The sequence below is a fragment of the Delphinus delphis genome, chromosome 1 (assembly GCF_949987515.2).
Source record: "Delphinus delphis chromosome 1, mDelDel1.2, whole genome shotgun sequence".
Lineage (NCBI taxonomy): Eukaryota > Metazoa > Chordata > Mammalia > Artiodactyla > Delphinidae > Delphinus > Delphinus delphis.
The window spans coordinates 129,144,890-129,171,044 of NC_082683.1; the positions used below are offsets into that span (position 1 = coordinate 129,144,890).

General features: G+C 38.0%; 2 protein-coding genes across 2 annotated transcripts in view; both read right to left on the reverse strand.

Annotated features, from left to right (window-relative positions):
- Positions 1–23,808, reverse strand: part of LOC132439643 (sodium/hydrogen exchanger 11-like) — a 32,989-nt gene extending 9,181 nt beyond the window's left edge. The window contains exons 1-8 of the mRNA XM_060034132.1: positions 23,720–23,808; positions 22,384–22,512; positions 18,273–18,438; positions 12,616–12,732; positions 11,008–11,169; positions 6,435–6,534; positions 4,579–4,722; positions 1,922–2,090 (exon numbers count right to left, since the gene is read on the reverse strand). Of these exons, the coding sequence (XP_059890115.1) occupies positions 1,922–2,090; positions 4,579–4,722; positions 6,435–6,534; positions 11,008–11,169; positions 12,616–12,732; positions 18,273–18,438; positions 22,384–22,512 (987 nt within the window). The 5' untranslated portion in view covers positions 23,720–23,808. The remainder of the gene's footprint in view (positions 1–1,921; positions 2,091–4,578; positions 4,723–6,434; positions 6,535–11,007; positions 11,170–12,615; positions 12,733–18,272; positions 18,439–22,383; positions 22,513–23,719) is intronic.
- Positions 23,795–26,155, reverse strand: part of ANKRD45 (ankyrin repeat domain 45) — a 61,649-nt gene continuing 59,288 nt past the window's right edge. The window contains exons 6-7 of the mRNA XM_060034108.1: positions 25,933–26,094; positions 23,795–24,030 (exon numbers count right to left, since the gene is read on the reverse strand). Of these exons, the coding sequence (XP_059890091.1) occupies positions 23,900–24,030; positions 25,933–26,094 (293 nt within the window). The 3' untranslated portion in view covers positions 23,795–23,899. The remainder of the gene's footprint in view (positions 24,031–25,932; positions 26,095–26,155) is intronic.

A 26,155-nucleotide genomic window follows, 5' to 3' on the forward strand; every position in this document is an offset into this window, starting at 1 on the left:
CCATGGTTGCTGCCATCAACAGTGGCCATGCAAAGCCTGAAAAGCCAGCACGGTGGTTGATTCTCAGACGTTGCTGTGGAACCTGCGGGGCTGGGGAGCAACCCCGGCAATGGCAGGCAGTGGTGATAGGGAAGTGCACCTGCCACAAGCATTTACTACAGCCATACGAGAAGCTCTGAAGAAGCAGACAGGAACTGTGCTGGGGTCAGGAGAGGCACCATGCAGAAGCAGAAGCAGAACCACATTTGTAGGTCTTGGCTCTGCCATTTACTAGCCATGTAATTTGAGGCCGGTTTACCACTCTGAGTCTCAAGGTCCTTTACCGAAAAACGGAGTTAATAGCAGTATGTCTTCAGAGAGTATTTCCCAAATGACTGATCACAATAAGCACCTGAAATGCTTCTTAAAGACACTGACTCCCAGGCTTATTCCCTGCAGATTCTGATTCTGTAGGGCTGGGGTGGCATCAAAGGGATTCTTAACATCAAACAGATTTGGGAAACACTGAAAAATGATACTCAAATGTTAGTTAACATTTCTTTGACTTGGTTTTAGGCCAATTCCTTGCACAAAAGAAAACTGAAGGAGCTCATTATTCTTTTCCTCTGGAACATGGAAGGACCCAAAGTCCCTGCAAAACCACAGGTGTGTTTGAACTCCAAATTAATTCCCGGACCATGCCCACAGATATGAAGTGTAAATCCTCAGGAAAGATGGTGAGGACTATGATACTCCATTTCTTAAAAAGCAACATTAAAAATAAACTCTTTCTCTTTGGGGAGTTAGGGTGCCTGAGTTCTTTCACTAACATGCTATTCTCTTTATTTTGGTTCCCCTACATACAAGATAGAGAGGGTGATAGTTGCTCCCCCCAACAAAGATATTTGAAAAATACTGGGCTCTTAGGGTCTTCTAGGACAGGAGTAAAATAGCAAAGAAGAGAAAATTCTGAACTTGAAGTTGGATACTATCAAGAAACTCTGTACATCTACCTCCAGATTAAAGTTCCTTGGGAGGTGGGTAATGTTCTTAATTTACATTATTCAAGTGTTCTCCCTCCCAGGAGCAGGTTTGGGGTTCATCTGACTGGGAAGTGGTGGGGGTGTCCTGGGGATTTCTAGAAACTTCTCACAACTTCTCCAGCTAGCTCACAGAGTACTGTCACGAATGACGAGGTACCCTCACGCTGTCCACAGATGCTCTGGGCTCTCTGGACCTTCCCTGGAGTCTCACCAACGCTGCCACCACCGGACTACCCAGAAATCCACTGGTTGGCCCATGGGGAAAAGGCTTTGAGAGAGAGTAGAAAGGAAACCGAGATTTGTCTTTCACTATGTATAATATAGTCTTCAGCCAAAAATTTTCAAGAAACTAATTTTCTATTTAGCCCTAAAAGACATAAATATGACTAGATCCTGAATTCAAAAATTTACAAAATCTTTCTTTCCTTAGCATATTTAATGAGCATTTCAGTTTTTGCTCTAATAGCTATAGGAATTGGAATGCTCTAGATAAGGAATTATTTTTTTCATACCTTCTGACAGCTCTTGAAAAACAGCATTTATACGTTCAACAACATATGTTGAACATTTACTGAGTGTCAGGTACTTTGCTAAGCATCATTTCGATCCTCCACTGGAAACTGAAGTGCCACAAGTCTGGGGAACTTACCCAAGGCCACTCAGCCTGTCAATGGTGCAGCCAGGGTTCGATCCCAAGTGCACCCAACTCCCACATCTGGAACTGTTATTTGATTTTTGGTCCCTTTCACACTGTCAACATAAATGAACTTTCCCCCAAAAGTTCCTTCCTACTTAGAAGATTGCATTCTTCAAGCCTAATTTTTCAAATGGTTAGCTTTATTATTGGGTACTATGCCAAGTGCTACAAAACAAAAATCATGGGATATGATTTTTCTTACCAGCTGTGGTGACTCTACTTTTTGTTCAGCCAGATTATGAACATCTGGAGCCAAGAGTAAGCTAAAAACTCCTTTAATTCCAGACCATGCTATAACAATGCCCCATCTCCAGTTATACTCATAATTTGAATGCCTCAGAATAGGGCTCACTAATACAACAGTAAGTAACCTGTGGAGAGAAAAACGTTTATTTTTATATCACATCTTATGTATTAATGTTATTTATGGATGATACTAGCTAGTAAATACTAAATTTCATGTAAAAATTTTTCAGAAAAGAGAAGACGATCCAGTTTATCCATAGGTTGTTCAAACTTTCTGAGACTAACCAAACTTATGATCTAAATTTTGCATATAATACTCAAATCTTGAAAAATAATGCTAGAAATTCTATACAAATATAAGAAATTATCACTAACACTAGGGTGTAGTGTTTAGGATCTTGGTAGTAAATTCCTGCAGGGAAACTTCTTCAAATGACATTAACAAGCTCCCTGGAAGGCCACGACTAGATGCAGAAATTAGACCACAAGGACCTTGTAGATCATGACGAAAAAGTAAAATTATTGTAGACACTTTAATAAATTCAGCTCAACCAAATTTTTCTTGAGCTTCCACAAGAATCATACACTAAACACCATGTAAATAATTTCAGTGTGTGCCTCCTTTCTCTACAGGTCATTTTGTTATAGGATCCTATGCCAAAATCTAGATTCTATCTACAGCGGACTTGCACCAAAAAAATATCAGTACTGTCCTTCAAGTGGAATTTCAGCAGAAATATAATTGACATGTTCTCAGCCTCAAAAAAGATACTGTGTATCAGTCACTTAACCGGGAATTTCGTATGACAATTTAGAGAATTCCTGTCATTGAGAAACAGAAAATCTACAATTTGCCATCTATAATATATATAATTAATTTGGGCAAACTCCTCCACCTTGCATTTAAAGATTTTTGCAAAGTAATTCTTATCAACCTTTTCAGCCTTACTAAATGATCTGTCTCTAAAATACCACTGACTCCAGCCAAAACAGAACAATTTATGTCATTTCCTGATTATCAAAAACAGGGAGGCAGTATAGCAAAGGCTCTGGAGTCAGTCTACCTGGGTTCAAATTTAGATGTCTTTTACTACGTAACCTTAGGCAAGTTATTTAACCTCTCCAAGCCTCAATTTCTTCATCTGCAAAATGGAGAAATAATAGTCATTGAACTTGCCTCAAAGGACTCTTATGAAGATTCAATAAAATGAGGCAACATTCACAGGGCTTAGCATGATGTTTAGAATGTGGTCAGCACTTAACACACGTTAGCAATGATTATGACGTCCAGGCCTTTGTTTGGCTCATCATCTCTGAAACATTTTTCTCAACAAGTCTCTTATGGAAAGTCTACCCATACTTTCAGGGCCCCTTAGGATGACTCCCTCCACTAAAGTCTCTCCTCTAGTGAGGTGGAACCATAAGTTCACAAAAGATCTCTGGCACTCACTAGCCATTTGACATTGGGCAAGGCACCTTGCCTTTTTTGGACAGTTTTTTTTTTTTTTTTGGTTGCACAGGCATGTGAACTCAGTTGCAGCATGCATGCGGGATCTAGTTCCCCGACCAGGGATGGAACCCCGGCCTCCTGCATTGGGAGTGCAGAGTCTTACCCACTGGACCACCAGCAAAATCCCTTGGACAGTTTTTTTATCTATAAAATGGAGATAATAATTCTTATCTCCCAGTGTCATTATGCAGACAAAATGAGATAATGGATGTGTGCAAAAAGCCATGTATCTTTCTGCATACACTGAGACCAACCTCACCTTGCACTTGTGCTCCTGTGGTGGAAAGAAACATAAATTGTACACCCACCCTTCTGTGTGACAGTGCCTATCCGAGTTGCCTGCAGTGCCTTCAGAGTCAGCAGAAGCAATGTTTCATGAGAACATCTTATAAAGTAAGCTCACTCAGCCAGGCCTAACCTGAGTGGAAATGACAATACTTTCAGAGACACTGTCACGAATTCTTATGGAAGACACAACTGCCACGTGTGGGCAATGTCACTCAAGAAATAGCATGCTCTTGGGAGTCAAGTTTAAATCCCAACTCTGTCCTCACAATCTGGGTGACTCCAGGCAAGTTTTTCACCTCTCGGGGGCTTCATCTGTGAAATGATGCAGAAACACCTACCACATAGAGTTGCATTAATAGTAATGGCATAATGTACATGGTTAATGTTTAACAAATGGCTTTATCATAGTTATGATGATAATAAATGATGATGAAAGTCAACAAAATGTTAGGAGCTATTAATCTGGTCCAGTGGTGCTCAAACTTGTAACAAGCATGTTGAAACAGTTTCCTGGATCTCAACTTCAGAGATTCAATTCAGTAGAATGGGATGGGCCCATGAATTTGCATTTCTGTCAAGCTCATGGGTTATGCTGATGCTGTTGTTCTGCGCCTTCTCATTTTACAATGAAAACTTGAAGAGTAAATAGACTTCCCCTCAGTTGTGCAGCAAGCTATTGTCAGGACCTTGACAACAATACAGGTTTCCTGACTGCATGTCCACAGGTCTTTTTGCTATAACCCACTTCTTCTCAATTCTAATTCTGGGCTTGAGAACCTAAGTCTAGTAAGCAAACTTTAAATTATAATTCTTACCTTACAAAATTCACTGTTGCAAATAAGATGAGCATGAAAACTAAAGTGTGAAACTGTAAATACTTGATTTCTCCACATCCAATGACAATGCCAAAGAAAGTGTATATTAAATGTTCGTATACAGATGAAAACATCATTAGAAACCTAGGATAAATGGAAAGGAAATCACATTTTAAGGGATGTGTTTTTTAAATCTACACGTCTAGCCTCACCCCCAGAGATTCCTACTGCAAGACCAGAGCACAGTGCTTAGGGCATGGAGCTCTTCTGGTTCCATGTGGTAACACACCTGGGTCTGGGCCAGGTCTGACTTCCATGAGCAGATCTCAAGTCCTGCCTCTTCTTGGTCCCCTCTATTCAGACCTTCCCTTTCAGAGGACTGGGTGACTGTGTCTGTCCCACAAACCAGTCTCCCTATGGGTAGGTCTCAAGATCTACACTGGGAAAGAAGCATTAGGAAGCCTCGTTTTAGCTGCAGATATAAACCATGTTCTCTGATACAGCATTACTCCAATCAAGCAGATAGTCCAATTCTCTATCCGATTCCTGTCTCTTGATTCAATTGATTCAGAACTCCTAGAAGAAAAGGGTATGAGCGGGACCTCAAACCCCAAAGCTTAGTTTTATAAAAATTCAGAAATGATGGAATAACTGACTGAGTAGAATACGTTTTAAAATGTCTCCACAGGACCTCAAAAAATGCCTTACATATAGTTAAGATCCCAATAAACATATAATCATTTACACTTATTATTAGTTTCTTACATAAACATGTCCACCACTTAACATGAGTGTCTTCTAGAAGGGACTTATTTTCATAGCCCCAAACCTAGGATACAATGTCCAGGCCACAGGAGATATTAAGAGAGGATTGGTTGAGTAGCTAAATGAATATACAATTGAACGAATAAAATGAGTAATTTATAATGATGCTGACAGACAGCATGACTGAGCTCAGAAAACTGTCCAAATACAGACAAAAAGTACGTGTCCCAAGAACTAGTTATTCCTAAGCTTCTGGCTTTTAAAAACCAGTAAAGTATCATTCATATATACACAAAACTAGAATAAGTTACAGGTGCCATTTTTTTTTTTTTTTTTGCCAAGTAGAGTTATAAAAAAAAAAAAGTACCGTCTTCTATGAGTGGAATTTCATGAGAGAAATTACATATTAAACACCAAAAAAGTAGGAAGAACGTAATTTCAGAACAAAGAATAGTCCTTTATATTAAAGCAATGAATCTTCATAGGAAAACTCAGGATAATGCTTATTTTTCTCATTTCAACATTTGCTTTCATCCAATGTGAGAATTTCTACACTAGACTATGATTTGGTGTGAGATAATTCTGAAACAATTCTATAATTTAGCGCAGTCGCTCAGAGAACAGCTAACTCATTTGTCTGAAAAGACAAATGGCTTTCCCTCTGTCCACAGATGTCCATATGACACCAGATGTAAAGGCTAGATAAGAGTTTGCTGGTGTTGCATCTTTCTGCTACTTTTCTTTTCCAGCTCTTCCCATACTTGGATACTGTCATTCAGGTACGTTATGAAGGAAACAAAGGAATAAAGTATTTTTTAAACTTCCCACAATTCAAAGTAAATTTTTATCAAAGAGTTATGTATAGAAAGTACTATGATCTCTGAGCCACTGATACATTATTCATAATAGGAATACCAATTAATGTCAATAATTGTTGGTAGCTTAAGTTCTTTTCAAATATAACTGGCAGTAAAATTTAAAATTAGAACATAGAAAAAAGTTATAAAAAAACTTTAGTAGTGTTCATTAAGCCAGGACCACTTAAGCACTAAATTTCTATGAGATCTATATCAAGTACACAATAGACTTACTTAGTAATTATTAACTCGATCCTCGGTTTAAAGCTTAAGGAATCTAAATTTAGTCCTACAGAGACTAAAGCAACCATACCTGACATTCCCAAAAATTCCCCTGGGGAGAAAAAAATGAATAAAATTAGTTGCATTCAAATCTGTACACTGAGCTACTTTATCTTGAGTGAAGAATTGTTGGGAAACTTAAAAGGGTAGTAGTATTTCTTGGAAAGTTGCTTAAAGGGACTGGCCTAATCCTTAGGATGAGGAGTTGACAAACTCTTTCTGTTAAGGATCATATGGTAAATATTTAGTCTTTGTGGACCATATGGTCCCAGTCGTAACTACTCAACTCAGCTGTTCTAGTGCATAAGCAGCCGTAGATAATACGTAACTAATGAGTGCCCAATAAATAATAGACACTGAAATTTGAATTGCACATAATTTTTGCATGCTGCAAAATATTCTTCTTTGGGGGTTTTTTGAAACCATTTTAAAATGTAAAAACCATTCTTAGCTCATGGGCTATACAAAAAATAGGCATATTTGGCCCACAGGCTATAGTTTGCCAACCCCTGCCATAGACCATCCTTGAGGATAGAGCTAATGAAAAGTAAGTTTAACAACCTCTGCCCAGCACCTCAAGGACACTGTGCTGCATGTCCTAGGGGTTGTGGTCCAAGCTCAGTGCTTCCTTGGTGACTGCAGGTCCTGAAGCCTACGGTTCTTTTGCATGATACAGGCTCCCCTAAAACTGTAATTCTCTGGGCTCTAAACAAATGTGTAACTGTAGTCTGAGGCAGGTAAACCAACTATGAAGAATGTTTGAACACCATAAATACCAACAGTCCTAGCTGCAGAACCTTCAAATAGCACATTACAAATGTCAGATGGAAGGGAAAGTATGTGCAAGGTAGGAGTGGAAGCCCTTTGGAGCAAGGCAGAGCTAGTTGCCCTGGGAATGTGAGCTCCCCTTTCTCCATTAGTGTCCCTGCATCTGTAAAGTGGGTGTAAAAGAATAATGCCTCACAGAGTTGTTGTGAGGATAAAATTAGATAACATGAAAAGTGCTTGGCACACTTTTAGAGCATTATTATTATGCTATTAATTATTTTTATATGTTCACCTTACTGCTTAGTAAATTTATACTGTTTATTCATTTGAAGAGGATTTTATTATTCTTTTGGTTTGTCTAATCACTTAAATCCACTTTGGATTTCTTTTAACCTACTTATTTAACTGAATTTAATATAAATAACAAATGGCAATAAAACCAGTGGTGCTGGGAACTGTGACAATAGGGAAACTGTTTCTCAAGGTCTTATTTCCAATTCCCTATGACTCGTAGTATGGGATTTTAAAGCTTATAGTCTTTTTTAGTAACAGTCACTACTTAGAGATAACATTTGCTATGAGGAAACCACTAAGTAACTTTATTTTAAAACTGATATTATTTAGTATAATCCCAATGTTACAAGAACATATGGTGTGAATGCATACATTTAATACATGTATGTACATTTATATGTATTTTTTAAAGATTGAGTACATTTAACAAAATGTATCAGTGGTTAAATTTATGACATGGGTTTATAGGTGATTCCTTCTTTGACTTTTCAGAATTTTTCCAAAACTCTACATGAACATGTATTACTTTTATAATTAGAAAAACAAAGTCTTTTAAAAATTACAAACGCTATTATATTAAATGGTGTTTTAAATGTTCAAGAAGGGGGAAAAAAGTCATAGAACATGTAATAAAGGAAGTAATTTTCATCAGCATAAACCCAAGTAGTTAAAAATAGAGTTGTAAAAGTTTTCTGATTCAATGGAAAGAAACCACCACAGAAAACTGATGCCACAGGAAAGTGGCTCTCTCCAACAAACTCTGTCTCTCTCTTTCCTTCTGTGCCTGAGAAAAAGTGAAGGTCCTCCTACCAGGAGAATCAAAGGGATTTTGTCTCCAAAAAACAACAGGATTCAGGAATCGACATTTCCTAACTAGAAAATATTAGGGTGATGACTGAAGTCCTTTGACATTTATAGCCTAGACCAATGACATAACAAAAACGAGTGAGAGCAATCAGCCCTGGCATGGGTAAGACAGAAATGCATTGTTTGTAGAGAGTTTTAAAACAATAAAACTGACTAAAAGCTGTCTACTTTTTATTATCTCCATTCACCAGAAATTCTGACCAATGTCACTGGATAAAATATTCCTTTTGCTAGGACAGACCTCTCCCACCACCTCTCTTGCTGTACCTCTGGGCTAGACTTTTATATAACCCACCATCTTTCATGAATTATACACTGCCTTTTATACACTAAATTCACATTTTCTTCCGTGGGCTGATATATTAATATTTCTAGCTGCACTACCTGTCAACCAACAATGCTTCAATATGTCTTTTATCTGTGCGGCAATGTCTGTGCAATATTTTGACTATTTTATTTTATGGAAAAGAATGAATGTGTTGATACAAGTGATTTCTAAAAGCCCAAGTATTGTGAATTTAATACAATAGAGACAAAAATGTGCTCAAAGAGGTGACTCCCTAACCTCAATCAGACACTCCCTGGATTTAAGCCAGTTAACAGTGTGTTCATTAATGAAGGGAAAAAAATAAAATTAGATAACATGACAGAAATGTAACATTTGAGAATGCGTAAATGAAAATTTTACCTATGTTTAGCTTTCTGGCAATGGAACTTCTCCTTATAACTGTCTATTGCTGACTTTTGTTGTCAGGATCTGATTAAGTATAAGAGGAAAGAACTGCCTGAAATTGTTTTTAATTCCTGAAGCAGAGGAAAGTGTAATGGTTGAGGGAGGGGTATTCATTTCCTGGGGCTGTTGTAACAGAGGGCCACAAACTAAGTGTCATAAACAACAGGAATTTATTGTTTCATAGTCTGGAGGCTAGATTTCCAAGACCAAGGCTTTGCAGCAGTGATTCCTTCTGAGAGCTGCGAGGGAGAATCTATTCCAGACCTCTCAAGCACTGACTGGGAGCACCTCCATGAATTAGGAGGAAAGGGGAAAGGAACCAATATTTATTGGCTGCCCTACCTTGAGCCCAGTGGTATGCTGGTATATGTTTAAAAGTGGCAATCTGGGGGGTAAAAAAAAAAAAAAAGCCCCAGTTGGTAGTTTCTGTCAATTTCCATGGTCCCACTATGGGCAATTTCAAGCTACCAACATTATGTCACTTGAATAGAGCGTTGGGAAGAGATGTGGATAATCAGCTCTCATGAGCCAGCAAGAGCTACCTCCAGGACACCAGCATGAGGGAGTCACCCAACACAAATTACCTCACTAATGCCTGTAACGCCCCTCTAAATTAGGTTATATCACTTTTATAGATGAGGAAACTAAAGCTTAGAGAGGTTAATATTCCAAGGTTACCGAGCTAATAAATCATAAAGATTGGATTTCAAGTTAGCTCTGCCTAACTTCAGAGCTCTCTAAAGACTAACAGTTTATTCAACCAGCATGTGTTAAATTACTGTTGGGCATATGGCAAGCATTGGGCTTGGCTGGGGGGAAAAGAGAAAAGAGAATAAATATACAGATGAATAAGAGACAGCCTCCACCTCAAGGAACTTAGGATCTAATGGGAAAAAAGGAAATATTAAATTAATTTTTTTCTTCAGACACTTAAGGCATTCATAATAGGTACATAAGGGAGGGAATAAAATGAAGAAAGTTGAAAGAAATGACTCTTCAGTGAATGTTTTCTGTATTTTACTGATTTGGGGTAGTGAGCAACAATAGGTAGCAATTTATCTGTAGAGGAAGCAGTTCTGTTTGGTCACTGGAGGTGAAAAGAGGAGTAATTAACCTCTTGATACCTGAGGGCTTCCATGGATGGAAGTTGCTCCACTGTGTGAGGTAAGAGCAGAAGCAGAATTTGGCCGTATTTTTACCACGGTTACTATGGCTTTGGGGGACTGGTTACCTCAGTCAGGGGGGTAAAAACTATAGCTCCCAATCTCACTGGACTAAACTAGGAAACGATTGTTAAAGGTCTACCAGTGCTAGGCACTCTGACTCCTGCGATCATTCCACTCTCCTGCTTCTCTTCCAGATGTAGACATACCTGAATTCTCTGTTTCCTTCCTCCTAGCCTCAGGTAAGGGCCGCCATTTCTACAGTCCCCTTAGTTTGGTACCCATTGAATGGGTACTGTTGAGCTGGAAAAAGACCTCAGGAGCATGTCTCCCACCTTTCTCATTTTAGAGATGGGTTGCTAAGGGTCAGAGCAGAAATCAGCTCAGGTCTGATTCCACTTCCAGGGGACTGCCAGTGAATAAACGTAAGATCAAAGGGTGGAGTTAAAAAAGAGTAAGAGAGTTACCACAAGGAGGAGGAATGCAAAGGGAAGGGACACGGAATTGAAATTGAGGGGATGTTAAGAGAGACCAGGAAAGAGCTAGAGGTGGCAGCCAGATAATATGACAAGACGCACAGAGGAGCCACATCAAGGGGAAAGTGGTTGGGAAGAAGCAAATGGATTCAAGAAGAAGGAAAAACTTAAATGCATAAAGTTCACTTTAAGGATGGCATATTTTATATCTGTTTCTGCCTTACCAATGTAGAAAGTCAAGTACACCATTGAGATGCAAAGCACGATATTGGTCAGTGTATTGCTAAACAGGTCAGTCAATATAAACTGAATGATCCTTGCACACCAATATCCACATATTATGCTTCCCAAAATGTCCAAGCTGAGGCCCATGATTATATATAACTCTAGAAAAAGAAAATAAGAAAAGCAAAAGTTGAGCTATAATTTTTTTCTTTCATTAATGGCATTTGGGTCTATGCCCTTTGGTTTGCTCTTGAGATTCTGAGTGGGGACCTTGCTCTTCAGCAGATGGGAGTTTCCTATGAAAGCCTGGCCAAAGAGGCTTTCTTGGGGATATATTTCTCTTACAGTCTGCAGCTTGAGGTTTGCTCCTCTGGGGACAGCAGACTCAAACGCCCTCAGGAGTCAGGCAAGGAGCATAAATGTGAAAAAGCTATGACAAGCTGGACAGTGAATGATCAACCAAAAGACATTCAAATTCAATTTTTTTTTACAAACTGTGGCAGGGTCAGGCACACCATGTCCAGGATCCCCACCAACCTGCAGTCTATTTGTGACTCCTGCCCCCATCCCAGGGGATATTTGGGAAATGGAGAAGGAAATTTTTCCATTGTCACAGTAACTGGGGGCAATAGTGGCAGTTAGCAGATACCAGACAAAGCTGAGGGCAGTCCTAAATAACAAACATTGTTCCACCCCAAAAGCCTTTACTCCCTCACTGAGAAGCACTGCAAACCTCTATTACCAAAATTTCTTTCTCCTTGTAGCACATCTCTCCTCCTACTAGTATTTCATATATGTATCAGGAAGACACATTTTCCCTCTTCATGCTGTGATTTTTCCTCCTTTTTTCTCTCCTTAGTACCACATCTGGAAACCCAGGATATCAACCTATTCCATATCCCAGTGAACTTTAACCACATGAGTCTGACTATTATCACTTCTAGGACCTGACTCTCCAGAATTGTTTAAACCATTCTGCTTTCACCCTCAGACTCAAATCCAGGACCAAGCCAGTTCTTCATTTTTTTTTTGCAGTACGCGGGCCTCTCACTGTTGTGGCCTCTCCCGTTGCAGAGCACAGGCCCCGGACGCGCAGGCTCCGCGGCATGTGGGATCTTCCCGGACCGGGGCACGAACCCGTGTGCCCTGCATCAGCAGGCGGACTCTCAACCACTGCGCCACCAGGGAAGCCCCCAAGCCAGTTCTTAACATGCACTCATTGAGATCCAGATTGGTCTAGGAAAGAAGTAAATCTAAGCTAGATGAACACAATTGTGTGTGTGTGTGTGTGTGTGTGTGTGTGTGTCTGTGTGTGTGTGCGTGTCTCTGTGTGTGTGTGTGTGTGTGTGTGTGTGTGTGTGTGTGCATGCATACTTGGGGAGATTAAATCATTTCTTTAACAATTTTTCCCCCATAATCTCTGAGAAAACACATAGATGGTAATTATTTTCTTGTTACCTGATATACTATTTTAATTGGTCCATGAGTAAAGTATAGGGAAAGCAGTAAAGTTAAGACATCTTGAATATATTTTAATTTCAGTATGAATTGAAATGTACCATATAAGAATGATTTTAGAAAATATACAGAGAAAATAATGCTCTTACCCCTATAATTGGAAATGCTAAGTATGCTGCTCCGAAAAATTCCAAAAACAATGGATGTGAAGCCACAGATAATCATTGATTCTCCTCTAATGATATCAGTATACATTTTAGAAATGCCTGGAAAGGGAAATATAAAATATAATTTAATATAATGCACGAAAATGATGCTCTTCCACAGGAAACACAAAAATAGAAGAGAAGGAATATGGTAGAAAAAAAGGAGATCATAATGGGATGGGTCCATATGACAATCACGATCATTTTTTAATTTTTCCATTATGCTTTCTATATCTCCAGTGGCAAAGGAACATGGCAATAGCACTTCTTGAAGTGTCCATTGCCTCAAAGCATGATAGAGCTTTGCAATGAGACAAAACACTTCTCAGGTCACTACATTTAGCTTGAATAAATATGAATTGTTAGACTCCAAAAGAATCACATTTTAGAAATAAGTACAAAATATGAGACAGTAATTCTACTCCTAGACATATACCCAAAAGAACTGAAAATATATGTCCACACGAAACTTTGTACATGAATGTTCATAGCAGCATTTTCATAATAGTCAAAAAGTGGAAACAACACATAGCCCTTCAGCTGATAAATGGATAAACATATGTAATCTATCCCTACAATGGAATATTACTCAGCCACAAAAAGGAATGAAGTACCGACTGATACATGTTACAACATGGATGAACCTTGAAAACATTATACAAAGTGAAAGAAGCGAGACACAAAAATCACATATTGTATGGTTTGATTTATATGAAATGTCCAGAACAGGCAAATCCATAGACAGAAAATAGATTACTTGTTGCCAGGAACTTGGGAATGCGGGAATGGGGATGAATGACTGCTAATAGGTATGAGATTTCTTTTGAGGTTGATGAAAATGTTCTAAAATTAGACAGTGATGATGGTTCCGTAACTCTGTAAATATATTAAAGACCACTGAATTGTACAATTTAAAAGGGTGAATTTTATGATATGTGGGTTACATCTCAATTAAGCTGGTATTTAAAAATTAAGCACAAAATCTTATTGGTACTTAACATTCATTAACAGTTTAGTTTAATGGAAAATATAATCAAATTAATTGCCTAGTGTTATACAATTTATAAGTAGGGTGATAGTGATTGGTACCTGCCCATCCAGTATCTATCCTCTGTTCTTGGTAACAAAACTGGTTTTATTCAGGGTGGCAATGTGCTCAGATAAATGACAATTTTTCCCCAACTCCTGGGTTTCTAAGAGTAGCCACTGAGACATAAGTGGAAGTTACTGAGTGGAACTTTTGGGAAATTTCTTGGAGGGAGAGGAGACTTGACTGAAAGGACCATCTTTCTGACCCTTGCTCTTCTTCCTTTTCCTGCCTGAAATATGGGGTGATGGCTAGAACTTTAGTAGCCAACTTGCAATCCTGAGGATGGAAGCCATACACAAAGGGGAGGAGCAGATAAATAAACCCCACAATAGACTGCTGTCATTTTGCTTTAAATATTATCTTTTAAAGAGATTAAAAATAAGAAAAAGTCATATTTTCCCATCTGTTTACAATTATGGTATTTTTCATTCTTTTGCGTAAATGAAAATTTCCTTCTGATTCCATTTTGTTTCAGCCTGAAGGACTTCCTTTAACATTTTTTGTAGTGTAGGTCTGTTGGTGATAAACTCTTTCAGCTTTTATACGTTTAAGTCTTTTTTTCTCCTTTACTTTTGAAAGATATTTTCACTGAGAATTCTAAGCTGGCAGTATTTTTCTTTTAGGACTTTAAAAATATTGCCCACCATCTTTTGGCTTGCAATATTTCTGAAGAGAAGTCTGTTATGATTATTATTTTTGTTTCTCTGTAAATAATGTATCTTTTTTCTCTGACTGCCTTTAAAATTTTATCTTTACCAATGGTTTTTAGGAATTTGATTTTTATGTGCCATGGTGTAGTTTTCTTTGTGTTTCTTTGGCTTGAGGTTTGTTGAGCTTCCTGAATCTGTGGCTTTATAGTTTTCATCAAATTTAGAAATTTTTCACCCATTATTTTCTTCAAATATTTTTTGTTCCTCCCTCTCTCTCTCTCCCCTCTCTTTTACGAACTTGTATATTAAGGCACTGAAGTTGTCCCACAGCTCACTAATGTTCTGTTTATTTATTTAGTTTTTTCTTTTTAGTCTTGTTCTGTCTGTGCTTCATCTCGGATAGTTTCTATTGCTACATCTTCAAGTTCACTAGTCCTTTCTTATGCTGTGTCTCATCTGATGTTAATTCCATCCAGTGTATTTTTCATCTCAGACATTGTGGGTTTCATCTCTAGAAGTCTGATTTAGGTCTCTTTTATATCTACCATGTCCAGTGGTGTGCTGATAAACCAGCTTTCCAAAATTAAAAAAGGCCTGATTTGTAGCATTTGCCAACTTCATGTGCAAACACTCCCACAATAACTAATTCAAAGCTACCAAAGGTTTAACCACTAGCATGCAAAATTCCTAATTATTTAACAACTGGCTCTCATAAGCTGATGGGAGCAATCATACCCCATACTCAATCTTTCTTCTAATTTTTTGAACCAATGGAATATAGTTACAACAACTGTTTGTTTGTTTTTTTGCAGTACGTGGGCCTCTCACTGTTGTGGCCTCTCCTGTTGCGGAGCACAGGCTCTGGATGTGCAGGCTCAGCGGCCACGGCTCACGGGCCCAGCCGCTCCGCGGCATGTGGGATCTTCCCGGACCAGGGCATGAACCCGTGTCCCCTGCATCGGCAGGCGGACTCTCAACCACTGCGCCACCAGGGAAGCCCTTCTGTCTAGTTTTTTAGTTGGTTCAGGCAGAAAGGTAAATCTAGTTCCTGCTACTCCATCTTAACTCCAGGAGTTATATAGAGGGACCCAGTGTTCCTGATGAGTTCATGGAGCTGCGGGCCAGCCCTGGACTTCTTTTACTTAAGAGCATAAACCCAAATTTAAGAACATGTGACACACTAATTTAACCACAAATTGATATAGAAAGAATTATACAACTATATGTTTTTTTAAAGCAGCTGTTTAATATATTCCATTGCATCAAAATCCAAACTGATCACATTAAATGACACTATTTTTTTTAATCCAAGCAGAACTGAATCTGATTAAGATTCTACTTTTTTTCCTTTGGTGTCTTTGAAACACATAACAATTAAAAATGTATAGCTGGGGGTTCTCATTATTACTATTCTTAAGATACTCTACGTAGCTGAAAAGAAAGTAAATCTCTGCTTTCCAGTGTTTGATCTGAGTATATGAAATATCAGAATATTCAGATTCTATTTATCTTTACAAAAACTCTCCTGAATGATAAGATAAATACCAGGATAATATAGAATTTCTGATAACTCAGTGCCTGATTGTGGATCAATATTCAGGCTGTTTATTTCTGTTCTTTGTGCTTCATTATTGTAGCCAATAAAGAAAGCAAAGAAAATAAAAGGCAAGTAAGTTATAATCATCTTATATTACTACTTGTTACTAACTTTGACTATGACAGAAGACACAAAATACTGGTTACACAGGTTTGAAGATTATTATTAGCACATCTGATTTAGCTGGTCAAGAAACACTTTAATTCTTCGCTCAGATTCAGTGTGTCAACCAGGAGCAAGTAAAGCATAACGTTTATTGTATGAAGTTTTGAATTTGATGTATAGTTATTTTTAATAGTAAAACACCATAAGAATTACTCCCCACATTTTTTATTGGCTTAATGTGAACTAACTTATATTCATTAATTCACTGTAGAATTTGGAAAAGGAAAGAATGAAACAAAAATCATCTGTAATTCCACGACCCAGATAAAACCATTTGAATGTTGAAGTCTTTTTCAAAGCATATAATTCCTTTTACTTAATTGAGGTCATACTAAAACTTTGTATTTTATTCCTTTACAAGCTCCCATTCCAGATTTGTTTTAAAGTAAAAATTGTTTGAGCCCTGTGCATTCTTTTAAAATAGGTAATGAATAGACAAGTTCCTTTTAACTTACATGTGAACATCCACTACTTTTTTCAGTGGGTCACGCCACCTCAGACTTAACTTGTGCAGGTTTTATAGTGCACAAGGGTGCCACATCAAATGAAACACCAGTCACACTGTAGGAACTGCAGTTTTGTATATTATTATGGTAATTTTAGGCATATGGCAAAACATATTTTTCCTTAAAAAAGTAATGTATTAGGACAATTAGATAGAAAGGATCATTTTTATCTAATTCACACAAAGGTAAAGAGGTCACTAGGTAAGGATGTCACTGAATCCAGAACATGCATCACCTTAGTATTATTGACATAAAGAAAATATCAACTAAATCAAATACCTTTACTAGTTTTCTTTTAAAGAAATAGAAGACTTCTACTCCTTTTCTGAAAAAATTTTTGAATATGGAAACAGCAATAAATAAAGTTTATAGTTTATTAGAGCCTCTTACACTCAAGAGATTGCACACAAGGGAGCAGGAAGATAACGAGGTAAATAAAACAAGTGGCAAATACAAATGGCTAAAAGAGAAAAAGAGACGAAGAAAAGATAGAAAAAACTGTACCTATGGGGAAAAAAAGAGAGAAAGAGGACAGGATCAGACTCTGAGAAATATCTGGCACAATTTAGAATATCACCAGCAAAAGTGTCAATACCTCTTATGTTTTCTCAACTGTAAGTATAAATGGGTGTAAAAATGGGACTATCACCTCTCTGGTGGGTTGTCCCGCCCCAGTTGTAAGGCAACATTTTTCCACTACATATAACTGAAACCTCAAAATTGGTTAAATATTTCTGAGTCAAAAACAGAAATCATAGCATCTAACCATTTTATGTTTTTACTGCTGTGTTAATAAAACAGGATATTTCACAGTGAAATTACTGCTGTGTTAAAAAACAGGATATTTCAGGGCTTCCCTGGTGGCGCAGTGATTGAGAGTCCGCCTGCCGATGCAGGGGACATGGGTTCGTGCCCCGGTCTGGGAGGATCCCACATGCCGTGGAGCGGCTGGGTCTGTGAGCCACGGCCACTGAGCCTGTGCGTCCGGAGCCTGTGCTCCGCAACGGGAGAGGCCACAACAGTGAGAGGTCCGTACCGCAAAAAAAAAAAAAAAAAAAAAAACAGGATATTTCAGAGTGCAATTACCTTTTACCAAATAAGATGGGAAGTAATGAGAACCCCTAATCCTCTTGGAAATAAGCTTTTATTGAATATCATATTTGCCAGACTAATACTTTCACCCCATTTCTTTTAAATAAACTACAACTCCCTCTCCCACATGCCCAAGGTTAGCTGCTCCAAAATAAAGGCAGTTCTAACAAGAGGTACCTAGGCCTTGGAAAAGTGCCATTAGAGGTAGAGACGAATCTCTACCTTGTGGCTTAAAACTCAATGGAATGGAAGAATGCTTACTTTTATCACCTTCTAGAAAGATAACATTTTCTCTTGAAAAAAATTATTTGAGATTATTTATCCCAGATCCCGGGTTGCCTTATCCACTTTGCATACTTCAATCAATGTTCATCTCCAAGGAAAAAAAGCACAAATATCTACTCTGCTGGATACACAATTCGTGCAAGAAAAATATTATCAAAAGGAAATAATTTATCCTCATATCTTCAAAATAAGAGAGAGAAATAAATCTGACATACCAATAGTTTTCAGTGAATTCACAGAGTGAACAGGATCTGTCATGCCAAGGGTCATGCTAAAGAGGAGGCAAGATTGCAAATCCCATGAATCTTTATTGAATTTCAGAACCACATATCCAATTACGATGAATGCCGTAGAGAAGCTAATTAATCCGGTTAACATAACCTGTGAAACGAATTCATAACACAGTATTAGATTTAACACCTAAACATGGTATGACTGCATTTACTCTTGTAAGAATCAGATCTCATTATATATTTTATACAGTTACTCGGGAAGATAAATGTAAAAGGTATTCTAGTTTACCTGCCTCAAAGAAACCATCCCTTCCAAACAAATGAAATTCTACCTATGAAAAGACCAATTCACCCATCTTTCTTGTTACTATTCCAGCTTAACAGTTCTCCACATCAGAATGTTCTAAAATGGAATGCAAATTTTTCTTGCTTCCGTGTAGAATATTTCCTGGTGTTTCTGAAGTGATGATCTGCAGGGCTCCAGGCAGAAAAAAAGGTAAAACAGTGGGCAAAAAGCACATGCCAGCTGATTTGGCTCCCTTATTAAGTGCTTTCTGGAAGAAGCCATGGTCAGCAAACTTTTGTATACATTTCATTGCCCAACGGTTTTCTAACACTACCACACCTGTCAGGGATGCTGGGAAATGTAGCACTATTTTACACTGGGCCCACTACCATTCTATACAAAATACAGTAAGTCACTCTGTTAGTGAGAAAGAAAGGAATAGGCAATCAAAATGCCTGCCTTAAATACAGCAACAGAATGCAAAACTTTTAAACAAGCAGAAGGAACAAAAGGGATAAAGAAAACTGAATCAGTTGATTTTTTAAAATTTATCTTTAATTTACATACAGTAAAATTCACTCTTCTGATGTATAGTTATATGAGTTTTGACAAATGCATACAGTCATGTAAACATGACCAAAATGAAAAAACAAAGCAGATCCATCACCCCAAAAAATTTCTTCATGCTGTCCCTTTGTAGTCAATTTCTTCCCTCATTCCCACTCCCTGGCAACCAATGATCTGTTTTCCAAAGCTATAGTTTTGCCTTTGCTAGAAGGAAGGTCTATGAATGGACGAATGGAATTATACAGTATGTACCCTTTCGAGTCTGGTCGAGTCTTAGCATAATGCATTTGAAAGTCTTCCATATTGTGCCTATCAATAGTATTCCATTGTAAGATGTGCCACAATTTCTTTATTCATCACTGGCTGAGTAACATTTGAGCTGTTTCCAGACTTCTGTGATTTTTTTTCTTTCTTTTTCTTTTTTGGCTGAGCTGCACAGCTTGCAGGATCTTAGTTTCCCGACCAGGGATCAAATCCACGCCCTCTGCAGTGGAAGCGCTGAGCCCTAACCACTGGACTGCCAGGGAATTCCCCAGACTTTTGAGATTATGAATAAAGCTGCCATAAAGATTCACACAGAGGTTTAGTATAAATTAAGTTTTCATTTCTCTTGGATAAATACATAAGAGTGGAATTGCTGGGTCATAAGGCAAGTGTATATTTAACTTTATAAGAAACTCCCAGACTGTTTCTCAAAGTGACTGTACCCTTGTGCAATCTCACCAGCAATGTATGAGAGTTCTAGGTTCTCTGCATTCTTACCACCACTTGGTATTAATCAGGTTTGTTATTGCTGCTGCTGCCATTCTAATAGGAATGTCAGTGGTATCTCAGTATGGTTTTAATTTATATTTCCCTAATAACATTTAAGATGTTGAGCATCCAATAACAAAAAAACAAACAACCCAATCCAAAAATGGGCAGAAGACCTAAATAGACATTTCTCCAAAGGAGATATACAGACTGCCAATAAACACATGAAAGAATGCTCAACATCATTAATCATTAGAGAAATGCAAATCAAAACTACAATGAGATATCAACTCACACCAGTCAGAATGGCCATCATCAAAAAATCTAGAAACAATAAATGCTGGAGAGGGTGTGGAGAAAAGGGAACACTCTTGCACTGCTGGTGGGAATGTGAATTGGTACAGCCACTATGGAGAACAGTATGGAGGTTCCTTAAAAAACTACAAATAGAACTACCATATGACCCAGCAATCCCACTACTGGGCATATACCCTGAGAAAACCATAATTCAAAAAGAGTCATGTACCAAAATGTTCATTGCAGCTCTATTTACAATAGCCAGGAGATGGAAACAACCTAAGTGTCCATCATCGGATGAATGGATAAAGAAGATCTGGCGGGCTTCCCTGGTGGCGCAGTGGTTGATAGTCTACCTGCCGATGCAGGGAACACAGGTTTGTGCCCCGGTCCGGGAAGATTCCACATGCCACAGAGCGGCTGGGCCCGTGAGCCATGGCCGCTAAGCCTGCGCATCCGGAGCCTGTGCTCCGCAACGGGAGAGGCCACAACGGTGAGAGGCCCGCGTACAGCAAAAAAAAAAGATGTGGCACATATGTACAATGGACTATTACTCAGCCATAAAAAGAAACGAAATTGAGCTATTTGTAATGAGGTGGATGGACCTGGAGTCTGTCATACAGAGTGAAGTAAGTCAGAAAGAGAAAGACAAATACCGTATGCTAACACATATATATGGAATCTAAGAAAAAGAATATCAGAAAGAACTTAGGGGTAAGACAGGAATAAAGACACAGACCTACTAGAGCATGGACTTGAGGATATGGGGAGGGGGAAGGGAAAGCTGTGATGAAGTGAGAAAGTGGCATGTACATACTACCAAACGTAAAATAGATAGCTAGTGGGAAGCAGCCGCATAGCACGGGGAGATCAGCTCGGTGCTTTGTGACCATCTAGAGGGGTGGGATAGGGAGGGTGGGAGGGAGGGAGACGCAAAGGGAAGAGATATGGGAACATATGTATGTGTATAACTGATTCACTTTGTTATAAAGCAGAAACTAACACACCATTGTAAAGCAATTATACTCCAATAAAGATGTAAAAAAAAAAAAAAGATGTTGAGCATCTTTCCAAGACATTTACATATCTTCCTTGGTGTTTCAAATCTGCTAAAATCTTTTTCCCTTCTAAATCTATTTTTAATCACAACAAATATTACCCCCAAAATCCAAAAAAAGCCCAGCAGAGATTCTCAACCTGGATAAAATAACAATATCCAACTGTATATTATCAAAAAGACATCTAAGCATAAGGACATCAAAATCTTGAAAGTAAAAGAATGGAAAATTTTTAGCAGGTAAATACTAACCAAAAGAAAGCTTGTATAACTATAATAATACCAGATGAAATTGACTTAAGGCAAAGGCATTATTTGGGACAAAAGGGTAACTAAATAATGAGGAAAAAATTAGGAAAATAACAATACTTCAACAAAAATCAAAGAGTTGATATACAAAACACATTCTCTGATCACAATGTGACAAGAGAAATGATAATTTAGAAGCCATATTTGGACATTTAAAAATGACTTTTAAATAATTAACAGGTCAAAGAAAATAGTATAATAAAATTTAGGTAGGAGGGATAAAAATGAAAACACTAAAATCTAAACATTTGAGGTGAATATAAAAGAGTTGTTACAGGAAAACTTAAAACTTTAAATGTACAAAATGCAAAAATAAAAAAGCTAAAAGTCAATCAACTAATACCTAGCTCAAGATGTTAGAAAAGTACAGAATAAAATCAAAGAAAATAAAACATTTTGAAAAGAAAAATAAAATAATCTGGCAAGCATGATTAAGAAAAGAAAGAGAGAGAGAATGCATAAATAAAACAACCAGAGCAGTGAAAATGTACAAATCTACAGATAGACAGCTGAGAGGAAGTCAGAGGTGGGATTAGGATCCAGGTTCTGCCGTTTATCAGCCTTGTGACCTCTGAACTACACTCTGCTTATATGTAAAATGGAGATAATAACTCAGTGCCTAGTCACAGTGGTCACTCAGCAAATATTCATTCCTTCTCCCTCCCCTCAACTCTCTTTAATTAGTGGTTCTGCAGAATGAAGGGGATAAAACAACTAAAAATGTGAGATTTATGAATTATTAATCTTCTTTGTAGAGAGTCAGATTCTCTGTCAACATGAATAAGCAAGAATGGACCATAATTTGTCTTAAAATGTGTTCTTACCTGCCAAAACACATTCTTGAGTATATAGAAGTCCACATTCAAAGCAGCCATAAATATAATTAAAGGTGAAAAATAACAATAAATTGAAAAACTTGGTGTTCTTAGAAGAGGGTAGACGACTTGATGCATCTAAAGTAACAAAGGCAAACAAGAAATTAGTTTGCTACCATTCTGAAGTATTAGAAATTAAGTTGATGCTCTGTCAATCAATATAAATTTTATAATATTCCAATTTGCAACTAATGAGAGATTATCTACAAGGCCAGTCCTGGGGGTCTTGTGGTAGATTTCTTGATCTAACTAACCATCCACATGAGTTAAATGCATAGTCCTCTACTCACCAGAAATGTGTGTGAGTTTAGGCTACACAAACATTGCTTGTGGTAAGTAATCAGTATTTTCAAAAGTCGTACTTCACCATCGGTGATCCCCGAGGTGATTTTAGGTGGTTCACAGATAGGTACTTCTTATTTGACTGTTAGATAATTATCTTAATTTGCATAAGAGGAAAAAAAGAACTGTGCATGGATACTTGTGATTTCACAGATATTTGCTTAGGATTTTAAAATCTTTCAGTGAGTCAAGGAGAGAAAAATAATACCTAGATAATAGTACAGATCGTGTATATAGGACATAAATCATGAAGGTTATACACAGATGAATGGAAAACACTAACAACAACAATGACTGAAGTGCTATAAATATTCCCTCCTAAAAAGTCTTTGGCCCAATTAACAGTTTAATCTTCATTGCTTAACATCTCTGTGCCTCAGTTTTCTCATCAGTAAAATGGGAACAGAGTACCTACTTCCATTGGGTTGCTGTGAGGATGAATGAATTAACTCAAGAGTTAATAATAAGTTAATAAATTTACTAAAAAGAAAACAAAGAACTTAAAAGGGAGCCTGGCATATAGTTAACACTAAAAAGATGTTAGTTGTGTGGTGTTTCAGAAGAATAACAAGAGGCTTTTACAATCCTAAATAGGTACAAGCATTGTCTCCACTTCTTTTTAAATAAAAGAATGAGTGGAGACAAATTGTTGTTGATCACACAGCTATACATTTGAAATCATGTCAATAAATTAAATTAATGAAGTTTTTCTTGGATCTATATTATGTTTCCTATGATGCACGCTTTGCATTTAATCTGGCAGTTAGAAAATAGTAACCTTGCTTCCTCATGACAGTAACTGTTGCCTTTTGTAACTACACTCTCCGAGGGTGCTGAAGACAATAGCAGGAGAGAGTCCAGCGTATGTACAGGGGAAGGAAACAAGAGTAAGGACCAAAGGCAGGTGACGAAGAACCCAAGAATGCAATCACATTTTACTCACTTCCAAATTACTGCTTTAAGTCTCTCTAATTTGTTTCCTTTCTTGGATGGTTTTTCATTTTCAAAAATTTAACACCAGATAAATTTTTCTCAGTAGCTTGTCACATAAAAGAAATAATAATTCCACTCATTCAGGGATGGGGATGGGAGTTGACCTTGTTTTTGGTCTTTGTTCTTTATGCTATTCTCTAAGTTTTCGTATGTACGTCACCTCAACAAAATTGTAGGCCAGCTGTCCTATCAAAAATCCAACAAGAGAAAGAATCATCAAGACAATGACTTCAGAATTCTTTAAAAATGCCCTCAGAAGTCCTAAAAAAAAAAAATACATGTATGTGTTATTTGGACATAAGGTATGGTTTAAAAACAATTTAATATTACCTCTCTCTAGGTATTTGACTTTAAACTTCCTCTGAATGTCATATCATCATGAATAAACAACTGACAGCTGTCTCTTAGTATAAGACACACATAATGAAGTTCCAACAACCTCCCATTTGCCCACCCAGTGGCACGTTAGGATCACTGTATGGGTATCTTGCCTATGGATCTGATGATGAGAAATTATGAAAAACCAAATTTCATACCTATAAAGTATGCCTTATATTAATCATTACTCCTCCTAAGCTACAGTAACATATATTCTATAGTTTTCTTAAAAACCAGAAATACTTTTAACTGAGATCTAACCATAGGGAAAACTGCCTTCACCAGCAAGTGTGAAAAGACACTAGCTATCCTATTTATATGCATTTTCTTGCCTTAAAACTCCCTACTCTAAGATTATTTAGCTCATCACCTCCTGAGGCAATATATCGACTATAATCCAATTAATTTATGCCTAAAGGCAAGACTCATTGGCATCTCAGAGTCTGCATTTCCTTCCTTCCAGCCAGAGGTCACGACAAATCAGTAAATATTTTTTGAACACTTCTTATGCATAAGGCTAGCCAAAGAAATGTTTCTCAAACTATTTCTGCAATACCCTTTACTGCTGGAGCACTTGTCTCTATGTAATCATAAAGGATCCAAAGCTAGCGAAATACATGGTCAACAGCACCTTCTAGTACCAAAAGGGACCAAGGTCACTAATGAGTTTTAAAGACCCCAGAGAAAGCAATTTCGTTCCCTGAAATGAGTAAAATTGAAGTTCTTCATGTGTATTTGCTTCGTTGTTTGTTTCTTTATAGTCTTCCTAGTTCCAGAAAGGATTTTAAAGCAGCTGACATTTTTCCCAAATAAAAAAATTTTTAAGGGGACTAGAAAATTTTCTCTAATCGCTAGCATTGAATTATGGAATAACGCATCTGTGTTTTTTAATACGTTATTTTATCTGCATGAGTATCATTCACCATACCTATTGAATTCTTAGCCATTGTTTAAGAGTCCTTACAGGTGAAGCTTTTCCTATTCCCCACTACGGGGTGGGTGGGTGGTGCATCTTCCCTAAAGAAAAATCACATAAAAGCTATACTAGAATGGACAAAATTGATGATGTTAACTAAGCAAGTTGTAATCCATATATCTGAGTTCTATTTGCCCCATTTGCCCTCCCCTCATCCCAGATATTTTGGGCACGTTAGGCCTGGCAGGCCATCAGGCAGCCAAGCATGTGAGGCTCTCCCTCTCCCTTGTTACCAGAGATTCTGGACCATACCTTTATAGTTATACTAATGACGATGCATTGTAATTATCTGTCTGCCTGTCTCCCCCACGAGAGGGCTCCTTGAGCTTAAGGACTATCTTATTCTCCACACTGCTGTGCTCAGCAAATGTCACTGAATGAAGGAGCACAGTATAGGTGATACTTACAAATAAATGAAACAAGACTAATAGCATTCAGTAACATCTTATAATTTCACTGGCCCCCTTCTTTTGTTATTGTTGTGATTACATTCTGCACTAGGAAAGGTTCAGAGGGCAGAGGAGAGATGAGGTATAAAAACAACCACCTTGGGGTGGCGCAGTGGTTGAGAGTCCTGGTGGCGCAGTGGTGGCGCAGTGGTTGAGAGTCCGCCTGCCGATGCAGGGGACACGGGTTCGTGCCCTGGTCTGGGAGGATCCCACATGCCGCGGAGCGGCTGGGCCCGTGAGCCATGGCTGCTGAGCCTGCGCGTCTGGAGCCTGTGCTCCGCAACGGGAGAGGCCACAACAGTGAGAGGCCTGCATACCCAAAAAAAAACAAAAAAAACCAAAAAGAAACCAACCACCTACCTCCCAAAACAACAGTGGAACATACAAGAATTGGGAAATGCTCCTTTGTTGGCATGTAGTCAGCTGACCGTCCACAGAGTAAATCAGTCTGGTTACCTTCTTTTTGCACCCAGAAGGACACGTTTGCTTTTGCCATTGCTTTTTCAGTCCCAATTGATGAACCTGGATGAGAGTTACTGTTGACATTTTCACTAGTACAGACTAATCCGTTATGATACACAAA